Source organism: Equus przewalskii, chromosome 9 (assembly GCF_037783145.1).
Source record: "Equus przewalskii isolate Varuska chromosome 9, EquPr2, whole genome shotgun sequence".
Lineage (NCBI taxonomy): Eukaryota > Metazoa > Chordata > Mammalia > Perissodactyla > Equidae > Equus > Equus przewalskii.
Genome location: NC_091839.1, coordinates 10,336,470 through 10,357,813, shown reverse-complemented (window position 1 = coordinate 10,357,813; position 21,344 = coordinate 10,336,470). Strand labels below are relative to the sequence as shown.

Sequence of the window (21,344 nt, the reverse complement as noted above, 5' to 3'; positions counted from 1 at the left end):
ACTGAGGGCCATGCCTGGGCTGGGAGAGAGTTTTTTTTTTTTTTTTTTTTTGAGGAAGATTAGCCCTGAGCTAACATCTGCTGACAATCCTCTTTTTGCTGAGGAAGACTGGCCCTGAGCTAGCATCCGTGCCCATCTTCCTCTGCCTTATATGTGGGATGCCTACCACAGCATGGTGTGCCAAGCAGTGCCATGTCTACACCTGCGATCTGGGCTGGCCCCGGGATTTTTCTGAATGCCACTTTAAGGTGGAGCTGGGACTGAGATCTGGAGGAAATGGCTTGTTAGCCTCACAGAGGTGGGTTTCTCTAGACAGGCTTCATCCTTCAGGATGTCAACACTACCTCCTGGGGAAGGGCCCCCATCATCTTAAAGCAGGTGCCAGTCATGCTCAGTGTGGTAGCTGTCTTTAGGGGGCTTGGAACGTGGCTCTGAGGACTTGTTCGTCTGTTGTGCCTGCCGTGTAATGAAAGCCAGCACATGGTGGGCTCTCTCTCGCTGCCCTGGACACAGATGACGGACCGTTTCCATCGTCAGAGTTGTGTGGGACCGTGCTGCCATGTGTAGGGAAGTAGTGTTGCATGTGCATTAGGTTGCCTGTAATTTTCCCCCCATTTTTATAGGAGGCTACTAAGCTTCATTGGGGTGGGAAGGGCTCGGCTCCCATACCAGCCTGTGCCGCCATCTGCCCTCCAGTGGGGTCCCACATGCCTCCTCCGCTGGGAGTACTGGCGAACACACCACACTTGAATGTTGATTGAGGGGGAAAGTTTCACAAGTCTTGTTTTGCTGAGGAAGATTGCCCCTGAGCTAGCATCTGTGCCAGTCTTCCTGTTTTGTATGTGGGTCGCTGCCACAACATGGCCACTGAAGAGTTGTATAGGTCTACGCCTGGGAACCGAACCTGGGCCACTGAAGCGGAGTGCGCTGGACTTAACCACTAGGCCACGGGGCCGCCCCAACACACTTTCTTTATAAAAGAAGGAACTTGAGACTTGCTGTCCTGTTGCCCTTTCTGTATATCTGTTCCATGTCAGGACATGGGGCTCCCAAACTGGGTTGCACAGATGAGAGAACAGTCTGTCGTCAGGGAAGGTTCTGGGGGACAGCGCGGATAGACGGGGAATACACACAGTAAAGTGCTGAGAGGCGGAGGGGTTGACTGAGCGCCAACCAACTGCCAGGCTAAGCATTGTTGAATGTATTTTCACAACGTCCCCTGAGGCTGGTGACCAGCAGGTCACCATCAGCAGATGAGAATTGGCCTAGAGGTAAGATAGCTGCAGCTCGCCCGCCTGTGCGCTGGAACTGGCGTTCACTTGGGTTACCTGGGTCTGGCTGGCGTCACCTCAGCGTCCCGAAGGGGGCAGCAGTGTCCCGAGGGAGGCAGTGGGCAGCCACTCTCAGCCTTGTGAGCCTGCTGTCACTGTAGCCCTGAAGACGACGGCTTACAGCAGGCAGACTGTAGTAGGCGAGCAAGAAGACTTCCTGAGGCGGCGGTGGAGCCGGGGCCTCGAGGCAGAGGTAGGGGTTGGGCGGGAGGAATGGGGTTCAGGGCAGGGGTCAGCTGGAGGGGCTGTGCTGAGCCCGGTGCCCATGGTTTTCCCGCAAGGGCCAGAGACCCCCGATTTGAGGCTGCTGGCTCCCTCCCAGCGGCACAGCTGGGACACATCTGGAGAGACCCAGCGGGCTCGCGGCTCTGTGCCTGCCCCAGGCCTTGGAGTAGACAGCCCCTTCTCCCTCCCTGCCGCCTCCTCAAATACCGGGAATTCCGGCGCCACTGGGAGCCCTGGCCAGGCTGGGAACTTTCCCTCAGCTGGGAATGTGCAGCTGGGGGTGGCTGGGAATGTGCAGCTGGGGGCAGAGGAGGGGAGGGCCGGCCTCAGTGCTGACCTTGGGGAGGCTGCGGTGGAGCAGGCCCAGGCCTGGTGTGTGGCGCCGGAACCATTCAGTAAATCACTGAACGAAAGCTGCAGCTGACGTTCACTGAGTTGGGCCTTGGTCTGGCTCCCTCATCAGCGAATAATCATCACCTCGGGCCTCACACGGGCCGGGAAGTGCTCCCTGTCGTGCCCCCTGTGGCAAGAGCTGGGTCTGGCCCAGGAGAGGCACTGGAAGAGCAGGAGCATGGACTCAGGCTAGGCTGTGTTCATGCGAGTCCCAGCTCTGCCCCTCCCTAGCTGTGTAATGGGCAAGTCCCTTAGGGTCCTGTGCCTCAGTTTCTCATCTCTAAAGTGGGGATTCAAAACCATCCTCTTGCCTTTTACGGATGTGGTGAGGACTCAGTAATGAGCTCATGTAAAGTGACAAATGCCCGTGGTATGCAGTTAGTACTTCAGTAAATCTCCGCTTTTTTGGCTGTTGATAGCCAATTGTTAAAACTTCAGCTTCCTAGGCCCCTGCGCCAGAGGTTCCGGTTCCACTGTGGGACTAGGTCCTAGGGGTTGATCCAGACAATGCCCTGGTGAGTCAGAGGCTCTGACGCCTTCAGAAGGGAGGGTACACTCGTGGAATCCTCATCATGATCCTGAGGCAGGTAGTGTTGTCCTCATTGTACAGAAGAGAAAACCCAGGCACAGAGGGAGGTTACACACCATGGAACCAGAAAAACCCGGACTTGAACTCAGCAGTGACACTGGTGCCTCAGAATTCCAGGGAAGATTAAATAAGATAATATGCTAAAGCAAGAGAGGTGGTGTCCAATGGAAGAAGCTAGTATTACCAAAGAAACTGCTTAAATTATGCTTCTCACTGGGCATACCACTGCCGGGGGGGGGGGGGGGGGGAGGGGAGATGGGGCAGGCAGAACGATCCTAATATAAAAGCCTTTGTCTCTACCCCCTGAATTTTTTTTGGGGGGTGGGGCACATTGAGGCACCGTAGAGGTCCCAAACCAGAGCAGGTAAAGGAATCTGATGTGGATGGGTGGGTGCAAGAATTAGAATATTCACAAGGGTGGGGAGTGGTTGCCAAGAGAAATCAGGCAGATGTGGGACAGGCTTTTTTCCAGAATCCCAAACCTGATCCACTCTGATGTTAGCTGGAACTGTCTCTGAAGTTTTGCAGTACCAACACCCAGATTCAATTAAGGAGGGATTGGTGGAGATATTTAAATGGTTGGATGGCTGGCTGGCTTGATGGATTAAGACATGGTTGAGTGAATGAGCTGTATGGATGAATGGAGAGATGGAAATATGGAGAGACAGATGGATGAATAGAGAGGGTTGGATGGAGAAGATGGACAGGTGGGATGATAGATGGATGAAGAGATTCATGGAGGAATGGATGTTCCATGGGGGGCAGGATAATGGCTGGCTGGCTGAATAGGATAGAGAGGGTTGAATAAAGCGAGCCATGTGGGTAGGATAATGGGTTGGAAGATGGATAAACAGACAGACGGAGAGACAGCTGGACGGATAGATGCAGAAATGGCTGAGTGGATGAGATGAATGGATGACGGTGGGCCGCATGAACTGGCTAAATTGCTAAGGGCATGACTTTTTAGGGGTCTAGGTGGAACAAAGCTTGTTAACTTGGCTTTCCTGGATGGACATCAAGCAGTTCATAAACCCTCTGAAGTCATACAGTCATATTGCAATGGCTCCAGTTGCTAGTAATTCTCAAAGGAGTCAGATTCCCCAAATCTTCAGAGCCACTGACTCATGCTCTGCCAGACTTTCCCATTCATTGTTGTCTTCTGGCATCCCCCAACGCTTCCAGAATAGGAAAAAAGACATAATTTCATAATATTAATTAACAAAATATTAATGACACCCCTTCCCCATCCCTTTTGAGTTAATCAAGGTAAGTAACAAGAACCATTCGCCAAAGCAGATCCCAGGAGCTGGAAAGCTGCAGCCATCTTTAGACCTGTGTTCAGTGTCTAGACTTCTGGGTGAAGTTCTGAGGGTCTGTGGCATCTGGTTGAAGTCCTTGCTTTTCAAGAAGCCTGACATCCTGGCTCACGTGTGGAAAGGGGCGTCTGGAGCCCCCTGGGCCCTGCGAAGACCCATGGGTTCCTGGGTGGGCGCCAAGAGAGCAGGGTGGTTCAACCTGACCTGGGCCTTGGCTGGCCGCAGCCGCCCCCCACCCCCGACATGGATGTTGACAGTGGTGGCATAGCTGAGCCTCCTGGCTGGGGGCGGTGGGGGTTGGGCTTGGGGTGGCGGTGAAGGTGCCCGTGATGTTGGGGCAGAGGAGGACCAGGGGCCCCGGGAGGCTAGGGGGGCATCTCCCCCAGGCCCTTGACGCCGAGCCAGGCTCTGGCTGATGTATGATGCTGCCAGGTACCTTGAGAGGGCAGCTGCGTTGGGGCCCAGGAGCTGACGGGTTGCAGGTAGGGGACTATGGGGTGGGGTCAAGTCTGAAGATTCTGAACTGGTGACAGGAGAGACCGAGTGGCCTCCAGGTTTGGACAAAACCATGGTGGTCTGAACTGGGGTGGGTAACAGGCCCTGAACGTCCCCAGAGCCTCCCAGCTCAGGCAAAGGTGTGGCAGCTGGAACATGGACGGTAGTGACACGCTTCTGCTCCAACACAGGTGTGTGCTTTTGGACCTGGGGATCTGAAAGGCTTTGCTCCTGAAGTGAAGGTGCAGCAGCTGGACCCTGGGTGTCAGGGAGGCCTCCCTGCTTGGGTAAGGATGGGAGGGCTCGGATCCGGGTGCCTGCGAGGCCTTGTGGCTGGGGCAAAAGCGTGGCAGCTGGAACCTGAAGGTCTGAGGGGTCCTGGGGCGAAGATGATGGAGCGTTGGCTGGCATCTGATGGTCTAGGCGGCCTCCATGTGCAGGCAAAGGTGGGGTTCCTGGAACCTGAACATCTGGGGGGTCCTGGGGCAAAGACGATGGAGCGTTGGCTGGGATCTGACAGTCCAGGTGGCCTCCATGTGCAGGCAAAGGTGGGGTACCCGGAACCTGAACGTCTGGGGGGTCATGCTGCAAGGGCACTGGGGTCTTGGCTGGGATCTGATGGTCCAGGCTGCTTTTGTGCACGAGCAAAGGGCTGACAGCTTGGCCGCAGATAGCGGCCGGGAACTGAGCATTGCTAGAAGATCCCTGCTTAGTTACTGGGGGGCTGGGTGGGCTCTGGCTGTCTAGGAGGACTTCTCGCTTGGGCATAGGAGTGGTAGCTGAAACCGTGACATGAGAACAACTTCCCTGCTCGGGCAAAGCTGGGGCGGTCGGAACTTCTATGTCCACGTGGTGTCCTTGCTCAGGAAAGGAGGCGGTAGATGGAACCTGTATATCCACGGGGCCTCTCTGCTCAGGCAAAGGAGTGGTCCCTGGAACCAGGATTTCCGGGTGGCCTTCTTGATCAGACAAAGTTGTAACAGCTGGAATCTGGACGGTCAAGGGGCCAAAGTCCTGCCTGGGCAAAGGTGTGGTGGCTGGACTCTGGATGTTCCAGAGGCCTCCTTGCTCAGGCAAAGGGGTGGCAGCTGGAAGCTGGGTGCCTAGACGGTCTTGCTCAGGCACATTTGAAACATTTAGACTCTGGCCATCTGGGCAGTCTCGCTGCTTAGACAAAGGTGTGGCAGCTTGAACCCGGGCAGCGGGGCCCAGGGGGACAGATTCCTGGGCACAGGTCAGCGGGAGGGCCAGCTCACATACCAGCATGTGTCCAAAGGCAGGCAGGGGCCCTGTATGCAGAGAAAGGAGGAGCGAGTCAGGACTGATGCCACAGGGCGGGCCCCTCTGCCGACCACACACCCGGACCTCACCTGGCTCGGCCTGCTCATGGGGCAGGCAGGGGGCCAGCTGGGGTTGGGCCAGAGCCCGGGGTCGGCGGCGGGGGGCATTGGTTGAGGCGCGGGTCTCAGCCCGCTGCATCTGCTGGATCCGCTCGCTGTAGAGCCGGGCCAGCTCTCGCACCCGGGACGCCGCCCTCTCCGCACTCGGGGCTGCTGCCTTGCCATTCCTGCTGCCTCCACCCAGATCCGAATCTTCCAGGATCAGCAGTGGCTCCGGGAAACCTGGCCGAGCCAGCTGCCCCTGCTCAAGTGCCTGCCAGGCGCTCCGGATTTCTGAGCAAGAGCGAAATGGCAGCTCATCCTGGAACCCCTGATCTCGGGGGATGTCCTGGGGCTGGAAATCTGGGAATGCTACCCCTTCCTCCTCCTCTTGCTCTGCCCTGCCTCCTGAGGAGGGCTCCCCCAGTTTTCCAGAAGCGCTGCCAGGGAACAGTTCTCTCCTGGCGGCTAGAGCCTTCTCCGGCTCCTGCAGAGGTCCCTGGAGCCAAGAGTCAGCGGGAAGGGCGGGAGCGTTGCAAAGATTTGGAATGTCAGGGACACTGGGTATGGCTGGAAGGCAGGGCATTTCAAAAACAGTGGAAATGTCCGAAAGACTGGGAAGGCGGGGAATGCTGGGAATTTCAGAAAGGCCGGGAATTTCAGGGAGGTTGGGCCCGTCAGGGTTTTTGCTAAGGCAGGGAGCGTCAGCGATCTCAGCACTGGAGCTTTCGAGCCCCTCTAACACGTGCAGTGGGGAGGGCCCCCGTTCGTCCATGTCCAGCTCTTCCTCCTCCTCCTCCTCCTCTTCTGACGAATCCCGGCTGGGCAGGGCTTGGAATGTGAGGGTTTCGCTGTCGCCTGGCACCTGGGAGTCTCCGGGGAACTCGGGAATGTCATGAGGCGATGGCTGCAGCAAACACCAGGAAAGAGGCCAGAGGTATCAGGGTGGGTTGGTCCCCCTACCCCCCGTCTGTGCCCACCCAAGCCAAGAGCCCCAAGGACACGGTGATGGGACACCCGGCTCACCCCCGGGTCCCGGAGGCCTCTTTGGTTCAGCAGTTCCAGGATTTCCTCAGTGATGGAAGTCCCAGAAGGGTCCAGTGTGGGGGGTCCAGTGTCCTCCAGGTCCTCAGGGGGTCCAGAAGCTGGAACTGGTGGCTGAGGCTCTAAGGGCGGGTAGAGCTCCCCCTCACTGCCAGCATGCTGTGCGGAAGGAAAGGATGGAGGGCGAGAGCCGAGGGCCCCCAGCCCCCTCCTCCCTCAGAGGGGAGTCCAGTCCCCAGCCCCCTTCTCATTCAGACCCACGATGTGGGAACTCAAGCTTCCTCCTCCATCAGCCCCAGAAGCCCGGGTCCCCAGACCCAGTCCCAGGATATTTCTTACCTTGAGCCTAGGCTTAGCTGGGGATGGAGAGACGAGGAAGAGAAAAGAGTGAGATGCAGGAACAAGTGTTACTCCTAAATGATGGGCCACCCCATGACCCCTCCCTGATGAACACTGGGCATCCCATGGGGAGAGACAGACAGACAGACAGGGATGGGCCAGGCTGGGCTGGGGCAGTCACTTACCATTCTGTTGAAACACGACATAAGGGTCCTTCACTGGCTCTGGGGGGAGGACACGGGGATGTCAGGTGCCCAGCCCCCACCCCAATCCCTGGTTCCCTTGTTGGTAGTGGGTACTCACCAGACTGCCTGCGGCCACGGCGCGTGACAGAGGGTCCTGGGGACGGAGCTGTGGGAGAGGCAGATCAGACACCATTATGAGCCCGGCTCCAGGCTCCTGAGGGAGCAGGGGGCTGGGGGTGCGAGTCCTGAGTCCTGGGGGAGAAGGTGGCGGGGGGGCTCAGGGTTCCATCTCCGTTACCTGTGTTCCTTCGCCCAGGAGTGAAATTTCTAGCATCACGAGGTCGGGGAGATCCAAGTGGGGGCGTCAAGGGCTCTGGGACAGGCTTACTTTTAGGAGCACCTGCGGGGAGAGATTTAGGGGCTAATAATCTGCTTTTTCTTAAAGTAATTCCTCTTACTTCCGCATCCTCCCAACCCAAGGCCCTAACTCACAGTGCAGGCTGTTTTCAAGGAGAACTTGTTTTGCCTGAAAGAGACAAGGACGAGGGTTGAGGGGGCTGGTCTCCGGGCACCCCAGTCAGAGCCCCACTAACGGGCGCTGCTACGTGTCAGGCACGTCACATGACTGGTGACGATTAATCCTCACAACCACCCTGTGAGGTCGGTCCTATGAGTCCTCCAGGTGAGGAAACTGAGGCCAGAGAGGTTAAGTTACTTGCCCAAAGTCACAAAGCAGGGACCTGGTGGAAATGGGATTCAAACCCAGGCAGCCTAACTGTGCCATTTAACTAGCACGTTTTCAGAGAGCCCCCTGCCCTCAGGGTCTCAGTACTGGGGGAGTGTCTGCCGCACGCCGAGGGCCCCAGCTCTACCTTGGCAGGGATGGAGGCAGGGTGGTTCTCAAAGAAGAGGCGCTGGAGACAGTGGATCCACAACCGCTTCTCTTCTTGGTTCTTGGCCTGGGGGTGGGTGGGGGTGAAGTTGGGGGCCAGGTGTGCAGTCCAGGGGCTGGGGGCCCTGCCCACCCAGCCCCACCCCATGCTCACCTGGAGCAGGTGCCTGTGCTTGGGAATGGTCAGATCGGACACCTTGAACCCCAGGGGGTCCCGAGGACTCTCGCTCACGCTCAGGTTGCAGCACTGGGTGAGGGGGTCAGAGGGGGCGGCAAGCTCAGAGCCCTGGCTCAGTCATGTGCCCCTTGTGTGCATCCGGGTCCCCACCCCCCACAAAGCTGGCCCTGTAAGGCTGTATGGTGGGTCCCCTTTCCCTCCGTTGAGTCTCCCCAGCAGGCTGGGCTCTGCTGTCTCTCACCAGCCCCTCTTCACCCTCATCTGGATCAAGATGTGCTCCCCCCATGAAGATGCTTCTTCTCCAGACCCTCACCTCTGCATCCTGCTGGCCTCACTCCTCCTTATTAAACCTTGCTCCCATCCTCGGACTCAAGAAAACACGGCCCTTTTAAGCTGGGCTGTCCCTCCTTGCAGACCCTGCCCCCACCCCCTCTGGGTGTACAGGTCCAGGCACATAGAATACACCTCACGGGGGACACTCTGGCCACACCCCCATCCCTGCACTCACGAAGATGTGGCCCTTGTAGGTGTATTCCGGTCCCCGGCGCTTGGCCACGAGCAGCATCCGCGAGAATAGAAAGAGCAGCCGCTCACCCCCTCGGAGTCGGGGGCCGCCTCCTCCGCCACCTCGGAAGGCCCCCTCCAGCACCAGCTCCCCGAAAGCGCTGAGGTCCGGGCCGGTCCAGCCGCCCAGCCGCCGCTGCACTTCCTGCGGGGCCCCAGCCACGCCAGGACGGGGGCTTAGCCGCCGTCCACGCTGTCCGAGCCCACCCTCCCAGGCTGCCTCTGAAGCACTGACCACCGGCCGTGGAGAACCCACATGCCCACACCTCGCAGCCAGCCCCGCCCAGCCTGGGCCCACCTGGAGGCGCGCGGCGTGCTCCTGCTTGCGCTTCATGTCGTTGATGTACCAGGCGACCGCTGTCATGGACACGATGGCCTCCTCCACCATCTCTCGGCCCCCGGCGCCCGGCCCCTCCGCCCAGTGCTTGCCTAGCTCCTGCCCGCACCGCCAGGCACCCAGGAGGGGAAGGAAAACAGAAGGAGAAGGAACGGAGATGAGAAGAGGCAGAGAGAAACAGAACGGGAGGGGCAGAAATGGAGACCCAAAAGCAGAGGCGACAGGCAGAGACAGAAAGGGGAACAGTGGGTGCCTATCCCCACTGCCAGCAAGCCTCTCCCCCTAGAGCTGGCTCAGTTTCTAGGCCCAGCTCATCCTGGGTCCACCCTCCAGGGGTGATCAGCGGACAGGCCCGCGCCCTCCCCAAGCAGCCCCCAGGGCCCCCGCTGACCTGCAGCAACAGATGGTACTTGAGGATGCGCTGAACAGGCTTCAGCAGGAAGCTCTGCAGGGGCAGCGAGTGGTGGAGCTGGGCCTGGCGCTGCTGCAGCCACAAGGCTGCCGGCGGAGACAGCGACAGCTCCCGGAGCAGGGCCAGGGAGCTGGGGGCACAGCACAGGTCAGGGGGGCCGGCAGCTCCGGCAGGCAGGGCTGGGAGGGGCCGGGGCTTAGAAACGGGGGCTGGCAGGGGTCGGGGCGGGGTGGGGAGAGGTCGGTTACTGTCACGGTCTGGCGGGGGTTGGAGCTGGACGGGTGGGGAGGGAGGTTGGCTGGCACATCAGTTGGTGGGCACGGCCTGGGGCCCGGCAGGGGCTGCTCGCCCCTCACCTCGGATAGTTCATGCAGTACAACGTGTAGATGTCAAAATCCTCGCTCTGCGGGTGACACGGGAGTCAGGGAGACCTCTACTCCTGACTCGCCAAGACCCCCCTCCAGCCTAGCCCAGGCCTGCTCCCCTCTGACCCAGACCCCATCCCCGAGGGAGAGAGCGCCTGCCCGCCACTCACCCTCTGCACGAAGCACTCGGCAATGCCCCCCGCGCTGCCACTGCCCTCCAGGTCCTCCAGGAGCTCGCTGTGGGGAGAGGGGAAGCGTGAGGGCTGTCCCGCCCCACGGCCCCTGCCCAGGGGAAGACACCAGGAGGCTGGGGGCTTGGTGGCCGCCAGGACCTCTCAAGGGGACGTCACATCCAGAGGAAGGGTCCTCTGATTGCTGCATGGGCGATCGCAACCTGATCACTTTGCCCTTGGACAGTGTCCCATTCCTCAGCCTGAAATCTCGGCACAGCCAGCCTGAGCCTGAGGGTCTCATGTCACGACCCACGGAGAGGGGTGTCATGACCCTCAGAGCTGGGACCCCAAGATCCTGTCGTGACGCTCCGGCCTCCTGCAATCATCTTAAAATCTCAAGACACTCAGAGGTGTCATGATCCGTGGACCCCAGCATCCTCTTCACAGGGGGGCCAAGCATCCTGGTTTGTCTGGGTCTGAGGGGTTTCCCAGGACGAGCTGGTCATACAAACGCTCATGCTGTCATGATCTTCAGGCCCCATGGGAGTCTTGGATGCATCGTGACGCCAGACCCAACACAGCACTGAGACCCATCCTGATATCTGGACCTCATCCGAGTCCTCAGGCTCCTGTCCACCCCACCCCTCCATCACTCTGGGTCCTCAATCACCATCATGATCCCTGCCCAATGTCATGAGACGCCAGGGACCAGCCTGGACAGGGCACTATAGGGCTCCAAGGTTGGGTTAGGACATTACCCACCCTCCCCCACCCCCCGCCCAGCCAGCACCCCAGCCTGTCCCACCGGCCCCAGACCTGCTGAATTCGTAGATGTCCTCGATGTTGGCAAACAGTGTGCCCACCTGCTCCGTGCTCAGCCCCAGGACCCCGCCGTCCAGCAGAGGGCCCAGGTAGTCCTGTGGGGACGACTGGGGTTATGGGGCGGAGGGCCTGGCCTGGGTCCCTACCGTGCCTGGGTGCCCGCCTGCCTCACCTCGACGATGCTGCGGAGGTCCCGGACATAGGCCCGCTCTGTCTCCACGATCTCACGGGCCACACGCTCCAGCCTCGAGGGTTTTGCTGAACTGGGGGTCCCCATGGGCGACAGATGCAGACTGATGGGGGGCCCTGGAAGGGGCTCCGGCTTGGAGGTTGAGCAGGTTGGGGTGGGCCCCGGAGCCGGGTCCCCCTCAGAGCCCACCGTGCTCAGGGATGTGGAGCTCCCAGACCCTCGGGGGGAGGCCATGGCAGGGTTTGCAGGAGCTGCTGGGGGTGTGGTACAGGAGGTCAGGGCGTCTCCCCAGCTGAGAGCTCTCAGCCCCCACACTCCCCCCCTCACCTGGTCAACATCTTTCCCATGGGCTCCTTTCTCCTCTCCCTGCACTGGTCCAGTCCCGTTCTCTCCAGGCTTCTGGACTCTACTCCCCTAATCCACCTCCCTGTGTCAGCCTGGGAGATCTTTATTAACTTACTTTTCTGACCCTGTCACTCCCACAAGTATAACGCCTTCATGTCCTCAAGATAAAGTCCAAACTCAGATCCACAGTGTGGATAGCAAGGTAGCCATTAGAGAGCTTTCCTGTCTGCTCTCCTCCCATAGCTACAAGACTTCTCAATGCTCCACACTCCAGTCACACTCATCTTCTTTCAGTTACTTAAATAGGCAGCCTCCTCTGACCTCTGGGCCTTTGCACATACTGTTCTCTCTGTGTGGAATACTCCTCCTTGCCTTTCCCAACTCATGCTTCCTAATCTTCCAATTCTCAATTCAGATGTCCCCCTCCTCCAGGAGGCCTCCCCTGACCTCCCAGACTGCGCTCCCACAGCCCCCTGCGCTTTCCCCAGCCCAGCCCTGACCACTCTGCCCTGGGCTTCCTCTTCTGGACTGTCACCGTTTGTGGATGGGTCCGTCTCCCCCTCCAGACTTGGAGCTCTTGTGGGCAGGGCTGGGGCTGTCTTGGTCACCCCGTGTGGCCCGCAGTGCCTGGCACTGGGCCAGCCACAGAGGGCTGCACAACGTCTTGAATGAAAGACTGGCCACCCCGCGGGCCCCGCCCCTCCCTTGCACACTCACCTGTGCGGGTCTCACACACAGCTGCACAGTCACCCACTTCACCTGTGTGGCCACGGCCAAGGCTAGGGCTGTGTTTGGACAGGCTCAGTCCACGGGCTCCCTCGGGCATGGCTGAGCGGCTCAGCGGCTTCTGCAGAGAGACCCCCTTCTTGGGTATCAGGACCCCACAGGCCTCACCGCGGCCGCACTCACAGATCGGGCGCTGAGAATCAGGAGTGTGGTCTAAACCCGGGGAGGGGCCCCGGGGAGGAACAGATGAGGGAGACAGAGGCAAAGCGACAGAAAGAGGGGGACAAGGAGAGAGAACATACAGCAAAAGATGGAAAGGTCGAGACAAAGAAGAGGGAAGAGAGCAAGAGTCGCCGAAGCTGAGTCTGGTCTTTCTGGGGCCGGAGGCTCTGGGATCCTGGGAACGTTTGCGCTCTGGCTGGAGCCGAAGGCGAGGGGCAGGGCTGGGAAAAGCCGTGGGCGGGAGGCCGCGGGGTCCCAGGGGAGGGCGGAGGAGGCTGGGGGACCGGATGCCAGGGTCCTGCAGACGGCTCCCTCCCCCGCCGAGGGCTGCGACTTGGGGCACTGGCCCTGAGCCCTCGACTCGCCTCCGGCCGGTCCCTCCTCGATCCGTTCGCTGCCCCCCAACCCCCAGCAGCCTGGGTCCCCAGCGCCTTCCCACACCCCGCCAGCCCCCAACTCCCGCCGGCGCCTCCGCTCGCCCCCCGCCGGCACGCCCCCTCATTGTTCAGCGGCGGCGGCGCCGCCCCCTCCCCCAGCCCGTCGGGGCCCCTAGCTCCCCCCTCACCTCCCGAGGAGTCTCCAGCTCCGAACCGAGGCACCCGGTTCCTCCTCGGCCCCCGGCACGGTCTCCGGGGAGGCGCAGAGCCCGGACTCCTGGGTCTCTCCAAGTCGGGGGCGTCAACTTCGGGCTCTCCGGCTCCGGGAACCAGAATCCGGGGCCTCTTAGAGGATGGGGTGCAGCGGTCCGAATTTCTCGGTCCTCTAAATGGGGGATGCTGGGAACCTCGACTCCTGAGTCTCAGATGGGGGTGCTGGGGACCCAAATTCCTGAGTCGTCTAGATCGGGCCGTGGGGGGCCCGGATTCCTGAGTTCCCCTAACTCTAGGAGCAGGAGTTAAACCACTTCCAGGCGGGAGCGCCGGGGAGTCCCAAATTCCTGGGTCCCCTTGAAGCAGTGGGCGCTTCAGCCCAAAATAGACTGGTTGGGGCGCGGGGAGTCCGTATCCCAAGTTCCTCCAGCCCCCGGGAGTCTTGGATTTCTGGGAAGCCCAGGAGGGGATGTCCGGTCTGGGATCCTAAGTTCTTCAAACTAGGGTGCAGGAAGCCCGGCCTCCAGGGTCGCGCAGGGCTGATGTCCTGGACTCCGGCTCCTCCAGGAGGGGGCGCTGGGCATCTGGATATCTGGGGTCCTCTAGCCTGGATGTGGGGGCCTGGGCTTCAGGGTGTCTCAGGATGCGGTGCAGAGATTCGGGGCGCCAGAGTCCGCTACTCTGGACCCCTGAGGCTCCGGGATGGGTGGGACTGGGCTCCGGCGGCAGCGACGGCGCCACATCAGTGGCGGGAGAGTCTGGTCCCAGCTGTGGGGCGGGGGGCGGTCGCCTGGGGCTTCCCCTCCCCCCAACCGCCCGGCCTCATATCCTGTTCCCGCCCGCGGGGGGAGGGGCCGCCTTCCGGCCGGCCCGGCAACGAAGGGTTAAGACGCCGTCCTTCCCGGCTTATGAATATTCATAAGAAGGCGGGTCCCAGACAGGCTACACCCCCACATTCCAGACGCCTCGCCGACTTTTCCCTTTTACAGCAAGGGCTTTGGAGGCGTGAGAATCCGGAACCGGCAACGCGCTTTCTCCTATTGGCCAACTCAACGATTCCTATTTGCATATGCAATACCAGGCAAGGCTGTCCGACGAAGTCACGTGGCCAAGAACGACTGAAGGACCCCGCGGCGAAAGGGTGCGGCCGGAGCTCCAGTGGCGCAATCGGTTAGCGCGCGGTACTTATATGACAGTGCGAGCGGAGCAATGCCGAGGTTGTGAGTTCGATCCTCACCTGGAGCACTTTAGTTTTCTCTTATGAGTTTTTATAAATTGATGCAGATTATAAATTAACCCAAACACACATCACTTAAGAGTTTCCTCTTTCGAACATTTCGATCTTGGGAATTTTCCAGCTAGAAAGACTCCTGGGACTCTGGCGACGGTCGCTTAGGGAGCGAGTGTTGTGTGTTGCGGGGAGGTTCCGTTTTTATCCTGGCCGCCAGAGGGTGGTATCGCCCCTTAGATGCCTGGGCCTTCCCTTGGGTCTACAAATCTCAGCGTAAGACTTCTCTAAATGTGTCAGGCTGTGGATCCTCCGCAAACTGTGCATGGCACTGCCTCTTTCTCTGTCTTGCATTTTCCTTCCAGTTTCATTGAGATGTAATTGCCAAATAACATTGAATTGATTCAAGGTGTAGAACATAATGAATTGATACATGTCTAAATGGTGAAATGATCATCACAAGTTTAGTTACTAATTTTTCTTTCTTGTGTGTCTTGGAGTTTTTTAACACCCTCTTCCCCTCTCCGTTTCTGAATCAATTTGTTTACTGAACATTCATTATGTGACCGGCTCCTGTTTACGGTTTAGGTGTGGGCGATACAGGAGGGACCCAGATAAATCCGTACCCCTCATGATGTGACATTCTAGCGGGGGGAGACAGATTGCTACAGACATAAGAACTAAGTGCATTTTTTATGTTAGGTGGTGATCAATGTCATGGAAAAAGTAGAGCAACGACCGAAGGTAGGGAGGATGGGGGAGTGAGAGGTGGGGTGTGGGTTGCAATAAGAGCAGTCAGGGACCATCTCACTGAGGAGACATTTGATCGGACACCAGAAGGAGAGGAGTGAGCCACAGGGCCACCTGGGGGACTCTTCCAGGCAGAGAAACAGCCAGTGCAAAAGCCCTGTGGCTGAAAAATGTCAGAGGTATTGGTGGAGCAGCTAGGAAGCCAGTGTGACCACAAGAGTGACCAAAGATTACAGCCAGTCCCTGTAGGCTGGTGAGGACTTAGGACTTTGGCTATGTGGTCTGACGCAGGTGTCATGACAGGTTCCCTTTCGTTATCTAGTGGGGGAGTGGGGACAGACTGAGGGCAGCAGGGGCCTGAGCCAGGAGCCCAGGGAGGGGCTGCAGGGGGAAGATGATGCTGGATGGGACCAGGGGTGTAGCCAGAGGAGGCGGGAGGCTGGCTTGTAGATCCATTTGGAAGGTGAATCCGACAGGATTGCTGTTGGCCTGGGATGTGGATTTGAGAGAGAGGCGGAGTCAAGGAGACTCCCAGGTGTCTGGCAGCGCTGGCTGGTGGTCGGTGCTGTCGTCTCAAACGAGGGTTTTTTGTTGTTGCCAAGGGAAGGACCAGAGATGTCTGTTTCTTGTCCCTTCAGTGCTTGTCAACGTCCGCAGGGCTTGCTCTTGCCCTCTGCCTCCCAATGGCCTTGGGCCTCTGCGTTTCTGTCTGTCTCAACCCTCTTGTACCTATGGGGACCTGAGCCCTTTCCCACAAGGGGGGGCCGCTTCCTGGAAGAGGAGATGAAAGGTCGGGGCCTGCCAGTGGGCAAGGGGAGAGGGCAAGGAGGCAAGAGGAGGGGAGGGGCATGGGCTGGAGGGCAAAGGGGAGGGGGACACTAGCCAGAGGGGATGGGTGGGGGGAGGGGGCGGGGGGAGAGGGTGGGGAGGGAAGGAAGGGGGGAAAGGGAGAGGAGTAGAACTAGAGGGAAAGAGAAGAGGGGGTCCAAAGGACAGGCGGATGGGGGCTGGAAGGGCAGAGTATTTAAAAGGGGAAGGGGACAGGCGGGCTGGGGAAGGAGAAGAGTTGCAGAGGGTGAGGGAGGAACTGAGACGCAGGCGGAGGAGGGCCGAGGGCAGAGGAGAGGGAAGTGGGGGGTAGGGGAGAGGAACAAGCGGGGGGAGAAGGGAGAGGGGCGGGGGAGGGGGCGGGGCGGGGCCGGGCGCTGACGCGGGGCGGCTTCCGGGCCCGGGCTCCCCCCGCGCGGGGCGCTGCCCGCCGCCTCTTGCCTTGTATGGTCGGAGGACGCCGCTCCCGGGCCCCGCCCGCCGCCCGCCGCCGCGGCCCACCCTCGCCGAGCGCCCGCCATCCCGGGCGGCTCGAGGCCCGGGGGGCGAAAGTTCTGGAACTGCGAGGTCCCGGCAAGCAGCCGGCCACGATTCAACGCTCCCCCCGCCCCCCGCCCCCCGATTCGGCCTGAGCGCCCGCGGGGCAGAACCCCGGGTCGCCGACAGTGACGCGGAGATGCCGCAGGGGCGCGATTCCGGAATCCTGAGGCTTCACCGCCGCCCCCGCCAGGATCCCGGGAAGCGGAGGCCCTCCCCCCCCCCCGGGACCCCGGGCCACCCCCCCCCGCCGCCCGCCCGCGCTGGGCCCGCGCCCCGGCACATTCCGTCCTGCCCGCCCGCCCGCGGCCCCGTGGGGACGGAAACGCCTCGGCCCCGCCCGGGCGCTGGGTCAGAGTCCGCCGGCCGCCGACGCCCGCGCCCCCCACGCCCGGGAACCGGCTCTCCCGGCCCCGCCCGGTGAGCTCACCTGGCCCCGCCCTCCCAGGTGAGCGGCCGGTGACGTCACTTCCGGCCAGGTGAGCGCCGCGGCTGGGCGGCTCCGGAGCAGCCTGGGCTCGACTCCGCCGCTTCTAGAAAGTCCCCAGCGCCCTCCCCTCTCCTCCCTGCCTCCTGACCGCAGAAAAGCCAGGATTCCGGCTTCCACACAGATTCCTTTTATTTAAAAATTCCAGAAGACACAAAAATAAACTTTTGACAATATATATTACTTAATATATTATAGTATACTTATAACAATAATTATTCAATTGTTTCCAATATTACAAAAAGGAGGAAGAAAATGACTAGGGAGGCGGACGACCCAATATATATAAATACTATAAAATCTGTTAGAATAAATAAAGTCGTCATAAATAAAGGGCCAGATGGCTGGGGGTTGGCAACGCTTTGGCTACTTGCTTTGGGGACATTTGAGCACCAGGATTCCCCCCCAGGTGTGTCCAGTCACCACCAGACACTGGAACCTCAGGGTCAAGGAAAACTTGGGGGGGGGCGGGGCCTATTATTCACAGCATTGGGCAGGGGAGAGGTGGGGGGGCTCGCTGCCTCCCTCAAATTTGCTACATCTTTTTCTTTCTTTAAAGGACCCGAGGAAACACGCCTTCCCCCAACACCGTGAGCAGTGAGCTTGCACACTGGGGGCCGGCCCCAGCGTGGCGTCAGGGGAGTGGGTTAATGCACTTTGCAAGGGGCTACTTGACTGAGTCCCCAGTTCCCCACAGCCCCGGGGGCCCCTGCGGAGCCCACAGCACAAGAGAAATGGCCCCCCTTGAGATCCAGCTGATCTGTGCTGGGCAGGCACTTGTCACTCAGAAACGGAGATGCGATTGAAGATGGGGAGTCGCCGGGGAGCTGCAGGTGGCTGGGGTGGCCCAAACACCCCGGCCTCGAAGACCGGTGAGTCGGATCCCCCCAGGCTGCTGCCGCTGCTGGCATATTCATCGGGATCAGATCCCAGGGAGTGTGCAGAGGGGCTCCGAGCCAGGCCACCCAAGGGGCCCCAGACGCTGCTGGGAGTGGCCCTTCGGCAGGAGGGGCAACAGGCTTGGGTGGGGTCCCTCCGGGCCACTGGGGCCCCAGGGGCAGCGGAGAAGGCAGAGGGGGACAGTGGAAGGTCCCCAGGTGGTGGTGGCGGGGAGCTGGAAGGCGAGAAGGAGCAGGAGGACAGGGAAGGGCCCGCCAGGCCTGCTGGTGGTGGCGAGGTTCGGCGGCCCGAGGGCAGGCCTGAAAAGCTGATGCTCTGACGCAGCACATGGGGTTGGCCCGGGGCAGCCAGGTCCTCGCTGGGGTTGTGGATGAAGTGGCAGCGCGAGCCGTAGGGGCAGCGGCCCTGGAGGTAGAACTTGTGGCAGAGTTCTGTCTTGTACTTGGGGTGGCGACTGGCCTGGCGCAGCTCGCCCAGGCCATGGGCAAACTGGCACTTGGCCCCATAGCGGCAGCGCCCGCTCTCTGAGAAGGTCCGACACAGCTCAGTCTTGTAGCGGGAGGAGGTGGTGGGGGTCGCCGTAGGCGAGGTGGGTGAGGGCGACAGCTCAGGGCTCGGCCGGGGAGGCAGGGGTGCGAAGCCTGGGGGTGGGGGTACCCAACCACAGCTGCGACCCTCCACCAGGCTGGTGGAGCGGCCAGGCAGGCGGGCCGCCACCCCAACAGGGCTGGAGTCGGATGAGCTGAGACTCCACAGCCCCGAGGAGCCCCATCCCGGGCTGGACTCGGTGTCTCCGTGGTCGGATGGCAGGTCAGGGCTCAGCGACAGGAGACTCTGTGGGAACAGGGATCGGTTAAGACACCGAAAAAGGAGGGTGACGCTCCGTGCCAGCTGCAGGGCACGTAGGAGGTTGCCAGTCCGGTTTGTGGGCTCCCGGCCTGAGCCCCACCCGCCCGCAGAAACCCAGGGGTTCCGGATCGCGGAGATCTCAATCAGGAGGTTCTGAGTTTACTCGCGACTGCAGCCTCGCCCAAGGGCCCCAGGAATCCCAGCTTCCCCGGCTGGATCAAGAGGGGACCCGAAAGTCAGGGTACACCACTGTCCCCCAAATTTGAGCCTCTGGGCCTCTCAGGATCTGACCCCGTGAAAGGGGTTTCCAGTTTCACAACCGGAGGAGCGGGCAAAGTTACCCCAAGGGTCCAGATCGCTTGGGTTTTAGGGTTCCCAGAGTCCTCCTCGGGGTCGGGGAGCGGAGAGCCAGAAGCCGGCTTCCCCTCACCCCCCGACTCCAGCCCCAGAAACGCCTCCGCGCAAAACCGCGCCCTCAGCAACTACTAGGGGTAAGCCAGGTGTGGGGCCATTTCCGCCCCCAGACAGCCCGAGCCTGAGAAGAGTCTTCCAGCTTTCCATCTCCAAGGGACACCCCCCCCCGGTTTGGGCCGAGACCCGAAAGTCGTGGACTCCATTTTCACCTCCAGAGAGTCACAGTGGTCTGAGAAGGATGGCAGGGACCCCGGGCCGGGGTGTGCGGCGCTAAAGAGCTCCAGTTTGAGAAGGGAGCCAGGGGCCCGGGCCGGAGTTTGCGGCGCTCGAGAGCCCGGGTTTGAGGGGGGAGTCAGGCATGCGGTCCCCGGGGGCTGGTCGGCGGGGGCTTACCTCGTAGATGGCGGTGAGATCCATGGCGGCGCGAACGGCCGATCGACTGAGGGTGTCCTCCAAATGTGGGAGCGCTGGAGCCAGGCTGCGGCTGGCTGGAGGGGCCGGGGTTTTTATAGGGCTTTCGCGGGGGGGCGGGGCCAGGAGGGGGCGGGGCCAGGAGGGGCGCTTCCCGGACGCGCGCCCCCAGCGCAGCCCGCCCGGCCCAGGACCGGTCCCCTTCCGCCCGGCCCCCGGCGGGGACGCGCCTGAGCCGGGCCCGCGGGCGGTGGCGACCCGGTGGAGAGGGCGGCGGGTGGGGGGTGTCGGCCCAGTTTTCAAGGCTGGAGACTGAGGTGCAGAGAAGGGAACTGGGACAGAGGTGGGGGCAGGGCTCCCGGGGGAACTGACAAGGGCAGAGGCCGAGAGGGCGTGCGCGAGAGAGGGACGGACGGACGGACGGGGGCGGGGAGAGGCGCAGAGGGGAAGAGACCGAAATGGGGAGACGCCAAGAGAAAAGCACACACGGAGAGGGACGCACAGAGGGAGGGACAGACACACACAGGGACACATGCGGAGGGAGGGAGAGACAGGGTGAGGACAGGAGGGGAGGTGGAGAGAAAGAGACAGAAAAGACGTGACAGAGCCAGTCCCAGAGAGAAAAATCAGAGCAAGAAGTGGTGGGGGGTGGTCGCGTAAAGAATCAGAGTAAAGGAGGGAGAAAAACAGGGGGAAACAACGCCCCCACCCCCGGCAGAAATCCGTAGGAGCAAAGTGGAGAGGAGACTTACAGGCCTGATGGGCATTTCTCCTCTGTGACCTACCTGCCTGGCGCGCCCTCGCTCCCAAACAGCCCAGATCTGGAGACCTGGACCGCCCTCCCCGACCCCACTCGCGGTGGGTGGGTGGGTGGGGTCCCAGATACCGAGGAGGCTGCAAAGGGACCTCCTTTCCCAATCCCAGGGCCGCTGTACCCTCTCGCCCTCGAGCAGATGACGACACTTGTGATGGCTCCTCTGGGCTAGGCACTGTTGTATGAAAGCGCTTTACATACATTAGCTCAAGGCGGTCTTATTGTGCCCATTTTACACACAAGGAAAGCCAAGCATAGAGAGGCCAAGATACTCACCAGTTAATAAATGGCAGCAGCCTGATACCAGGGCCTTGAATTATACTAAGAGCTCGCCCTCTGAGAAAACTCAGGATCGGAATGGGGGAGAGCTTTTATTATGGTGGAGGGTTGCCTTGATGGAAAGCTGCTCTGAGGTGGAAGAAATGGGTCATCCCCAACTGATGGCCGGCTGCGTCTCTTCTAAAGGTGTGTGCCTTGAGAGAACTCTAAACTCGCGAGGATCATTCCCCACATTGGCAGGTCTTTTATTGTCAAGGGGTCGCCCTGAGTGAAAACTGCTACGATCTGGGAAGAAAACTTGTTTTTTAAGGGGCTTTTGGTGAGCTGGCTGCCCTGAGTGGAAATATGGGGGTAGAAGTCATTGCCACGGAGCGCACTTATGATGGTGGAAAGTTGATGCCTGCAGGCTGCGACTGCGGGTTTGTGTTGAGGTGAGGAGATTCTCCCAGGCACGCCGCCTGGCCTCGTCGGACCGAGCGCAGGGGAATCCCTGGTGCGGCGCTTTCTCGGTCGAGGGGCCTTCCCGGCCGGTCCCGTGAGCTGCGGGCGCCTTTGGCACGATCGCAGCCTCCCGCTCGCCCGTGACTCACTCGCAAGGGGCGGGGGAGGGGGGCTTCCTGGAAGCCGTGACGAGGAGGCTCGACCCGGACGCCCGGGTTCCTCTCGTAACCAGGGCTTCTGTCGCCTGTAAACAGAGCCGGGAGGACAACGGGAAGAGGGGGAGAGGGGAGGTGC

General features: G+C 60.7%; 2 protein-coding genes, 1 long non-coding RNA gene and 1 other non-coding gene across 9 annotated transcripts; 2 read left to right on the top strand and 2 right to left on the bottom strand.

Annotated features, from left to right (window-relative positions):
• The first annotated feature begins 1,364 nt into the window (after positions 1 to 1,364).
• Positions 1,365 to 14,820, top strand: LOC139073491 (uncharacterized). The gene is made up of 2 exons (XR_011522287.1): positions 1,365 to 1,524; positions 14,102 to 14,820. It is a non-coding gene; the product is annotated as an uncharacterized lncRNA (long non-coding RNA).
• PLEKHG2 (pleckstrin homology and RhoGEF domain containing G2) lies at positions 3,750 to 13,963 on the bottom strand. 6 transcript variants are annotated; one of them, XM_070557728.1, is made up of 19 exons: positions 13,088 to 13,963; positions 12,292 to 12,421; positions 11,212 to 11,480; positions 11,034 to 11,134; positions 10,215 to 10,281; positions 10,036 to 10,082; positions 9,659 to 9,809; positions 9,229 to 9,366; positions 8,875 to 9,075; positions 8,343 to 8,435; positions 8,169 to 8,255; positions 7,789 to 7,822; positions 7,595 to 7,696; positions 7,415 to 7,462; positions 7,297 to 7,335; positions 7,112 to 7,128; positions 6,755 to 6,931; positions 5,720 to 6,635; positions 3,750 to 5,638 (listed from the first exon to the last, which is right to left on the bottom strand). In XM_070557728.1, exons 2-19 carry the CDS (start codon positions 12,398 to 12,400, stop codon positions 3,963 to 3,965), a joined length of 4,272 nt encoding a protein of 1,423 aa, XP_070413829.1. In that variant the 5' UTR covers positions 12,401 to 12,421; positions 13,088 to 13,963; the 3' UTR covers positions 3,750 to 3,962. The 6 variants fall into 6 exon arrangements, with proteins under 6 accessions (XP_070413829.1, XP_070413827.1, XP_070413830.1 ...); XM_070557726.1 differs by having other exon boundaries at positions 11,212 to 11,483; positions 13,088 to 13,942; XM_070557729.1 differs by having other exon boundaries at positions 12,292 to 12,436; positions 13,088 to 13,889.
• Positions 14,265 to 14,357, top strand: TRNAI-UAU (transfer RNA isoleucine (anticodon UAU)). The gene is given in 2 exon segments: positions 14,265 to 14,302; positions 14,322 to 14,357. It is a non-coding gene; the product is annotated as a tRNA-Ile (tRNA).
• A 2,236-nt stretch (positions 14,821 to 17,056) lies between the features above and the next one.
• Positions 17,057 to 19,728, bottom strand: ZFP36 (ZFP36 ring finger protein). The gene is made up of 2 exons (XM_070557724.1): positions 19,499 to 19,728; positions 17,057 to 18,676 (listed from the first exon to the last, which is right to left on the bottom strand). The coding sequence occupies exons 1-2, from the start codon at positions 19,520 to 19,522 to the stop codon at positions 17,723 to 17,725; spliced, it is 978 nt and encodes a 325-aa protein (XP_070413825.1). The 5' UTR covers positions 19,523 to 19,728; the 3' UTR covers positions 17,057 to 17,722.
• Between the last annotated feature and the right edge of the window lie 1,616 nt (positions 19,729 to 21,344).

Excerpts from the sequence above, each read along its gene's own strand:
- ZFP36 (XM_070557724.1), bottom strand. The coding sequence starts at position 19,522 with ATGGATCTCACCGCCATCTACGAG. Across the intron at positions 18,677-19,498 it reads ATCTCACCGCCATCTACGAG|AGTCTCCTGTCGCTGAGCCC; the intron begins GTAAGCCCCCGC and ends CTGTTCCCACAG.
- PLEKHG2 (XM_070557726.1), bottom strand. The coding sequence starts at position 12,400 with ATGCCCGAGGGAGCCCGTGGACTGAGCCTGTCCAAACACAGCCCTAGC. Across the intron at positions 10,083-10,214 it reads CCGAGTGCTTCGTGCAGAGG|AGCGAGGATTTTGACATCTA; the intron begins GTGAGTGGCGGG and ends TGTCACCCGCAG. Across the intron at positions 9,367-9,658 it reads AGTACCATCTGTTGCTGCAG|GAGCTAGGCAAGCACTGGGC; the intron begins GTCAGCGGGGGC and ends CGGTGCGGGCAG.